Genomic DNA, 8,702 nt, shown 5'->3' on the forward strand with positions numbered 1-8,702 from the left:
CCGCTGTATCCCTGAAGAACCCATCTTCAGCTGCAGACAGACCAGGAAACTCTCCCAACTTCTTTATCTGCAGAAGTCAAACAGAATAGGTCAAGCAGGGCTTCAACACAGTAAAGCAGAACACAGGTGAACTTTAGATACCTAAGTACAGAACTGATCTAAAAAGCAGCCCTGCTTTAGGGGCAGTGCCCATGTTTTCCCCTTTGCATGTGCCCGAGGTTAACCTGGTTTGAGATGCTGGGCTCCCAACTTCCATTTCAGCCTGACTGGGAACCTGATGCTGCTGCAGAATTCCCTGCAGGGCCTGATCAGTGTGCTTCTTGGAGCTTCATGAACTTTCCACACCTTTCTATACTTACAAAGAAAGGATATAAGTGTATTTATTTATGCATATACACACACATTACATTTAATCTAGCCTAAACAATAGTTTTACAGTTAAAACATCCTTCCAAAAGATAAAAACCCCATCAATTTAAATCAGTGTTTTTCAAGTTTACACTACAATTCTCATCACTGGCATCCATCTTCAGAGAAACAGTGAACTGCCAACATGTCATGCAGAAAGTAACCTGAACATAAAAGACAAAATTCCATGTTTACTTCCTTAAGTCTTACTGCTTGTAAAAATGAATTATTTTAAATTACACTCCAAGAAGTTTTTAAAAAAAATAAATCCTTGCATTCCTCTCTTCAGAAGTTAGCCAGACTCAGGATGAATATATTTGTTATCATATGCTTTTATTCCCAGAGACGCTGGTTTGGCAAACACTTGATTTTAGTCCTTGATTTTTGGTTCTGTATTCACCTAAGTAGATGAGTAGTACATATTCAAAGATGCGATTAGTTGTAACAGACTATAATATCATATGACACATGCAAGAGCTCATCTTAGTAATTTTTACACCTAAAAATATGATCACCAAATACCAAAGTTAAGAAAAGTATATTTATTTGGCTCTCCTTTTTGTTTGATGACAAAGTAGTACCTTAAATTAATAGCACAGAAAAGAACAATTTTGAATCTATGTGAGATGGAACATACCAGAAGACGATAAACACATGAAGTGGCATGTGACACTTTTTACCAGATTTAGCAGAAATTACAATTTCCATAATGCACTCAACATCACACTTCCAAAAATCAACAAAGTCCTTCTTTTGTAGCATCCGCAGCACTCAATACATTTCCCCATATTTAGCCATGAAAAATATAGAATTATTTGTATATGAAGTTAACAAACGTATACATCAACCAACCAACCACCACCCAAAAAGCAGTAAGTCTCAGTCTCTGCTGTTAGAACGGAGAAGAAGCTCTTTCATTATCAGATACATTTAATACGAGCTCACACATTTCTCACATCTCATACACACATTGCTTACTAAGAGTTGGTTTTTTTCTTTTTTTTTCAAAAAAAAAAAAAAAAACAAACCTATTTTCCTTTATATATATATATACACATACATGTGAATCAGTAAAAAGATGACAAAGGAATAAGAAAGTGGAGAGGGCTAAGAGCGAGGTTTTCTCTTAGGATTCTGGACTTCTGGGCAATATTTATTCCTACCACAGAGGACAGTTGCCTCTGATGTGGGAACTATTCATCTAAATCAGTACCTTAAAGTATGGAAGCTTCCCTGCATATTTTTTTACTAAATGGGAAGTTATTTGACTGAAAAATTGAGGGGTTTTACCCTCAATATAAAAAAAAAAGCTTCCAGTGTCAGTTAACAATAAACAGTTTCGGAAAATGAGTGTACAGCTGGTTCCCAGTTAACGTTGCGAAGTTTCATAGAGGAAGCTTCTCCCATTTGACAGCTAGAATGTGATACTCTCTTATTCCTTCCATTCCCAAGTGTTTTACATGAAGGACTCATTCTCGAGACTGCTATATGCCGAACGGGAGAAATACCTTAAATTCAGGGGTATGTAGCACCTGAAATCCACCAAGCTATGCAAATGTAAAGCTATTACAGTAGAAGACTAAAAAAAAAACCAAAAAGTAGTTTCCCTTGTTAAGCAAAAACTTGAAACAAATCTTCAAGCCACACAGCATTAACATGCATCACTCCTAGAAAGCACTTAAATCAACCTTATTTCTTGGCACCTTTGATACCCTTTCAGCCAGGTTATGTATCTGTAATATGCCTCACTGTACTCACTATGTAGAAATGTGTATGACCGTGTACTCATACACCCTTGTGCAATTCTGTATTATATAAAAAAACAAGCTATGGTACAGTTGATGAAGCTAAAATGCAAAATACATATGTCCTGCATAACAGGTTCTTTAAATAAGGCTTAATAATTCTGTCTTGAATGTATTACACAAGATACATATCAAAGACATGAAAATACTAAAAGAATATAGTTTTCTTACATCAGGAAACAAACCTCTTAAATAAATAAATAGCCACTAAATATCAATTTTACTTTTAAAACAAAAATTTTAAAAGGAAGTAACTTACACTCATTTCCTGCTTCTAACAGATGTTCTGTTCAAAGACAAATTGCAGCTTAAGGCATGAATGTATTCTCCTTTTCAAATTAACAAACCTTTAAAAAGACTCATACTACACTATACTTCAACGGAATAAACTTGACTAAAGTTTTTTGAGGAACCATGTATTTGAACAGCAGAAGTGCCCATGTGAAAACAGACACATGGTTTTATATAGTTAATAAAACATGCAGTTTGAAACAGTCCAAATCCTTGACCCTTTATTAATCATCTAGGTATCCAAATACTGTAACTACATGAAACCATTCATGAAATCTCCAGTTTTCACTATTTAAGTAATACTCGAAACTCCAGTCAGAATCAGAAACTTAATGTATTTGGTGTAGCACTGGAGTCATGAAATGAAAAGAAGCCAAGCTTATGCAGAATTTGTGACAAAGATTTCCCAGCTCTTAAGAAAATTATGATACATGTTTTTGCTACTATAATTTTATTATTTCATTCAAAACACCATAAAGCATCAGTGTATCTAACAACAGGTTTCCTCATCCTCCCTTCCCACCCCCAAAGAACAGTGGTGATGATGAAAATAGTGACAGTTGCAGTGAACTTCTGTTTCAGGTCCTAGGATTCACTTATCCAGAGTCTAGGAGGAAAGTGGTTTACTTTTCAAGTACACACCACAGGAGTAGTTACGAGGTCCACCGCCACCAAGCTACCTTCATTCTGTCCCACACAGCCGAGAGAGAGTCAAACGCAGGGCGAACATCCAGGATAGTGAACTGGTAGTTCTTATCTACTTCTCCACCATCATAGTAATCAATAACATATCGCACTTCTTTTCCACATCGGTCAACAATCCAGTCATGTCTGTCAAAGGGAAGCTCATATCTGCAAAGACAGGTAATAGATCACATAGATATTTTAATGGATATTAGGAACCTGGCAGAGGGAGTTGAAGTCCTATTTAAGAAAATTTATTTATCCAGATACAGTCGTCGCAGTAGTACTTCTATCTTCTGGTAACTGTAACTTGCAATTTCAGTTCTTAAACATATTAAAATTAATACTACACCATGTTTTCAGACATGTCCACCTACCCTCCCACCTCCTGAAAGACCGTCTTCCCTGCCCACGTACCCCATCCAGGAACGTATTCTGGCTCTTGGTGAATACTCCTTTGCTTTGCCTCCAAACCGCATCAGTGATGGTCCACACGGACATTCCCTGAGCACACAAATAAAAAAGCAGTATTTTTACCTTTTAAAACAGTCTTATTTTAAGTGTTTAAACCACTATGGTAATTCAATTTAGTAACAGAAAAACTGAACAAGGAGAAGTAACAAAATTAAAAAAACCAATTACAAGTGATCTAAACCAGCTTCTTAAAGGTTTGAAAAGTCCCCCAGTTTCTGACAGCGCATACTGCTGGTATGATAAAGTACCTTTGGTATGCTTCACACCATTGTTCTAATTTCTCAACAGAGCAGTTCTCAGCGCATCTAATCCACGGATTTAGTAGATTAAAGAACAGAAAATTGTAATCCAAGCTACTGTGTGACAAAGACCATGGAATACCAGATAAAAACATCTACATACACAACGCTTAACTAGTCTGTCTCTTCTATGAACAGGGACTGATGTAAAAAGTGGTAGTTTTACACCCATCACTTTGAATCTAAGTTTACATCTCATATCTTTGTTGTAACAAAAAGTTTTCAATTAAATCATTTCCAAACAGATACAGTAAGAAGTAATTTATCCAAATCCACATTATACACACACTACCAAAATTTTCAGCAGTTTTATCAATATAATAATTATTTAGTTCTAGTTAGGCTCTTCTGGATAATCTTCCTCCATATTTATCAAAATCCAGGCTCCTACAAAACCATAACTTTTGAGACATATCAGCATCAGAATATTTCTGTGAAAACTAAAGAGGCATTCTATTTTAAAATGAGTAGCAAGAGCTAAAGCAAGGGATTTGCTTTTCATTTCATATGTACATACACAGCATGAAGAGCTTCCCACTTCAAAATCTCCTTCCAAGCTTGCTCATTATTTTGGTTGTGAATCTTAATAATGTTGGTCATGTCTTCACTTGTTATGTCATCATCTTTCCACCTCCATCTAAAAATTAAGAATTTGAAAAGTTTACAAGCATTACAGCATAATTACTACACCTTCCTCAACTCATTTGGATGGGCTTTTGAATCAAGAGACTTAACGTTCTATGCAAAGACACAAATCAAGTATGGAAACTTCTGTCTCATCTGCTTAAGTATCCTGAGAAGCACTTCATTTTCTGTGTCGAAGTGTAGTTATGAAAGTTACCATCGCAGAGATCCACAAATTCTAGTTAGCTAAACTAACAGCTTAGCTGGGTGAAAAAGTTACCAGAGTGTGCAAACATCAGCATACCCATGATATCTGTAAAACTGCTTAGGAAAAATCCCACCTGCACTCCTAATGCACAGAAGTCCTGTATTCAACACATTTTGGATGTGCTTAGAAATACCTTTCATCTCTCTGACCCTGCACTATCACTATGCATGTGCTTCCTTTTCAACATGCACAATACTGAGCACATCTAAGTGTTTACAGGATCCAAACTTGTGTGTCCAATATAGACTGCCTATGACAACATTGATACATAGAAAAAAGAATTACTATTGTTTTAATAGTAATCGCCTTTAAAGTTGATCTGAGAATGATAAACAAGTAATTACAAAAGAATTAGGAAACAGCAGCACAGAAGGTTTCTTAGGTGACAGGAGCCATCATTCAGTTAGATCTTGCCTACCCTGAATTTTTAAGATGACTGAAAACATCTACTTGTCAAACAATTTTCACAGTTTTAGCAATTTTGCAAAGTCAAGTTACATGTTCTCACAATCATAGAATTTTTACTATCAGTTTGTAGGATTAGCATGAAGCTGATTTGAGTGTGAAAGCTGCCAATCACACAAAGTTTTGTCTATGCCTATGCACTGATTTTTAAGAAAATTTTCAGCTCCTGGCACCTGCCTGACATTCCTACCATCTTGCTGATCACTAGAGGAGACATGGTCTTTGAGACCAGCTCATCTTTTAAAATGAAGCTGTTTATATGCTTAGAGTCCACAACCTCTTAAATAACAGGTGAATAATAAGTAATTATATTACTTAATGAATTTCAGGCCCACAGACTCCATCTGGTAACTCCCAGTGTATTTACCCTTTTCTAAGCATAGCATTCCAGAACATTTGCTCTGAAGGGTAGACCCATTTCTTGTCAGAATGTGCTCTAGGAATGGAAGATTCTTCTCTAACAGTTGACAATGGAAATGGTTGATCTGGGGATGGCTGCTGATTAGGAGGAGGCATCTAGAAAACAAAGAGAATCAACAAACTAGAGTATGAATTTTTTTTTAATGTTACAGTGTTGGAGAAAACTCAAAGCATGATCAATGAGCTGCTACAAAAATCAAGAGGTTCCGCCTGTAATTAAGTTTGCCAAAAATCTCTCTCCTTTGCAGTAAAACTCTTTTCACATGTTTGTAATCTGAAGACTAAAGGAACCCCTTTGCCTAAACTTCAAGTTTCAAAAAAGCAGCATTTTTTGTAAATTGGAGGAAATCTTGGAGAGATCTGAATCAGAACTTATCCATATTGCTATTACACAGAACCTAAAACCTGCTACTGTAGCATAAAAACCATGCAAGCAACTAACAAATAGAAACAGACAGCAAAAGATATTTACAAACTGGCAAACTACCTTCTATCAAAAAGATGTAAGTTTCAAGAGAATATTAGATAATATGTAACTTGTTTTTATACAAATATTTGCACATGAGAACAAGCAGTGTTAAAAATTTAAAAAACAACATTTGCCAGAGTTTCCAGCTTAGATGGTATCATTATTTACATTTTGGGAATAGTACTGATATTACAGAATAAACAAGACTGAAGAAAACATCCGAAATAAGCAAAAGTTACCATATTGCTAGGATCTATGTCATCTTTCAACTGAGATGCACCAGGCTTCACTGGACATGCTACAAATTCATACGCTCTTTCTTGATGTGCAGGAACATCATCTGTGTTTTCAGGTCTATGATCAGGAGTCTTCATGTGCATTGGACAACCTAAAACACAGGAAAAAAATCACATATATTTTGTTACAAAATGAAAACTCCCAAGACATGGCAGGAGATGGAAAACAGTTCACTGAATGCTCATATAAATACAAACTAGTATTTTGCTTTATCTTCTGAGCTTAGCAGCAGTTTTAACTGTACTCTTCCTTGCATTTTAGGACCCAGCACCATAGCAAGAGCTAAGCTTCCTACATAGTCCTTGAATGCTCATTCCCCACCCCATGCTGGCCCCTATACTGAATGGTTTGTATCTAAGATTTCCACAGCACTGTTAGTCCAACACATGTTGATCATGTCAACACAAGAGCTGACGTCCTTCTTCTTCAGACACTTGTCTTATCCCACTCTTCAGCTACCCTTTTCCAGATGCATGTTCTCTAATGACAACCACCCACTCCCAGTTACCACTTTCATCGAGGCCCCTGCAGCATCCTGGTCCCGTGCAGGTGTAGCACTAGATGGGAACAGACCTGCAGAAGCCCTGTGAGATGTGACAATTGGAAGCAACCCACAGGTTCTACAACAAGCACCTGCTGTCTCCACAGAGCAGCCTGCACGCTGTTCTGGTAAACAACTGACTCCTTTTAATGAAAAGCTACTTGAGAGCTATTTTTAGCTAAGAAAAACCTCAAGTTTTTATTTGTAGAATAATTCCTCTCTTTTTTTTTCCAAATATTTTTTAACCTATTTTCCACGTAAAGAGTTTATTTCACTTAAGTTTCAAGACCAATTACCGCTCATTTTTTCCTGATGCATAGGACATTCTGAAGGGGGAGATGCCGCCTGATGTTGCTTGGGTGCACTGGGCGGCTGAGCGGCAGCAGCCGGGGAGGACGCGGACAAACCCATGGCTTACACACGCTGGGCCTTCTAGTTCAAGGCTCTAAAGAAAAATAAGCAAACGCCCGTGATACAAAACACAGTGGTTATTTATTAAGGTGAATGCAAGTACAGACGTTACTGCATGACAAACTACAAAATTAAACTAAAAAACGGTTTAAGTAATAAATTTCCAGCCTAAATAACAATCCACGGTGCCGACCCGGGCTGACAGAGAAGGAGCCGGCGCGGGCCAAGGGGCCAAGGGCTGCGGGCTCCCCGAGCTCACACGCTCCTACAGCCGCCCCTGCGTCTCCTCGCACCCACCCACGGCGGGACGAGGCCGCGGGGGCTCTGCCCGCACCCGATGCCGCCGCAGCCCCGCCAACCCCGCACGGGGCGGCGACACCCGCCCGCCCACGCTCCCTCGGGCGCGAAGAGCCGCGCGAAGCGCCGTTGGCCGTGACCGACCCCGCTGCCGCCAACAAGGTCAAGCCCGCCTCCTATGCCCAGCCGGCCCGGCCCGGCCCGGCCCGGCAGTGTTCGCCCTTCCTCAGCACCCGCCTCCCGCCGCCGCGTCCCCAAGCGGAGCCGCCGCCGCCGCCTCCTCACCTCAGCACGGCCCGCGGTCCCGCTCCCGGCCCGGCCGCAGCCCCCCTGACACGCGCCCCGCCTCGCGAGAACGCAGCGTCCCCTGCCCGCTACGCGCATGTGCCCGCCGCCGGGGCCCCGCCCAGCGCCGGCAGGGGCGGGGACCAGCTGCGGAAGCCCCGGCCCCTCGGGACCGCCCCGCCTGGGCCGGGGGCGGTGGAGCCAGTGCCAGGCGAGGCCTCGGGCAGGCCTGTCCCGCTGGCGGCTGCTCTCTGCCGGGGCGCGGTGCTGCCTGTAGGCGGCGGCGTTCAGGGGCCAGGGAGCTGTGGGAGCGCCCCGCCGCGGGCTGCCGGCTCCGCACACGGGTATCGATCTCCCAACGGGGACCGGACGCAGCGCGCCCGGGTTTAGTTACGGCCCGTTTAAAAACAGTTGTTTCCAGATTTTGCAAGAGCAGCGAGTGTGTCGAGGCTCGGCTGGTCTGAAATCATGACGTGGTGCATGAAACCACTATCCCCTGCAACTGCATATAGTATTTTTTTAAGTATAGTACTATTTCAAATTATATAACTACCTGAACTTAAAAAACTTATTTTATACATTCTTCTCAATGGTGCTTTTAAGAACATGGTCATATGCCATCTTTCAAAATAGGATCTTTCTTCTTAGAAAGGATAGTGCCACT

At 40.6% G+C, this 8,702-nt stretch overlaps 1 protein-coding gene across 2 annotated transcripts; it reads right to left on the bottom strand.

The window, feature by feature from the left end:
• Positions 1-935: 935 nt before the first annotated feature.
• LOC102098938 (holocytochrome c-type synthase) lies at positions 936-8,196 on the bottom strand. 2 transcript variants are annotated; one of them, XM_065071113.1, is made up of 7 exons: positions 8,039-8,196; positions 7,342-7,490; positions 6,447-6,595; positions 5,686-5,834; positions 4,479-4,598; positions 3,566-3,692; positions 936-3,356 (listed from the first exon to the last, which is right to left on the bottom strand). In XM_065071113.1, the coding sequence occupies exons 2-7, from the start codon at positions 7,454-7,456 to the stop codon at positions 3,351-3,353; spliced, it is 666 nt and encodes a 221-aa protein (XP_064927185.1). In that variant the 5' UTR covers positions 7,457-7,490; positions 8,039-8,196; the 3' UTR covers positions 936-3,350. The 2 variants fall into 2 exon arrangements, with proteins under 2 accessions (XP_064927185.1, XP_064927184.1); XM_065071112.1 differs by having other exon boundaries at positions 3,606-3,692; positions 8,039-8,195.
• Positions 8,197-8,702: the final 506 nt, after the last annotated feature.

The sequence above is a fragment of the Columba livia genome, chromosome 8, assembly GCF_036013475.1.
Source record: "Columba livia isolate bColLiv1 breed racing homer chromosome 8, bColLiv1.pat.W.v2, whole genome shotgun sequence".
Classification (NCBI taxonomy): domain Eukaryota; kingdom Metazoa; phylum Chordata; class Aves; order Columbiformes; family Columbidae; genus Columba; species Columba livia.

Coding starts and splice junctions, on each gene's coding strand:
- LOC102098938 (XM_065071112.1), bottom strand. CDS start 7,456: ATGGGTTTGTCCGCGTCCTCCCCGGCTGCTGCCGCTCAGCCGCCCAGT. Junction 4,599..5,685: donor AATGCTATGCTTAGAAAAGG/GTAAATACACTG, acceptor CTTAATTTTTAG/ATGGAGGTGGAAAGATGATG. Junction 3,693..4,478: donor TGGGAAGCTCTTCATGCTGT/GTATGTACATAT, acceptor TTGTGTGCTCAG/GGAATGTCCGTGTGGACCAT.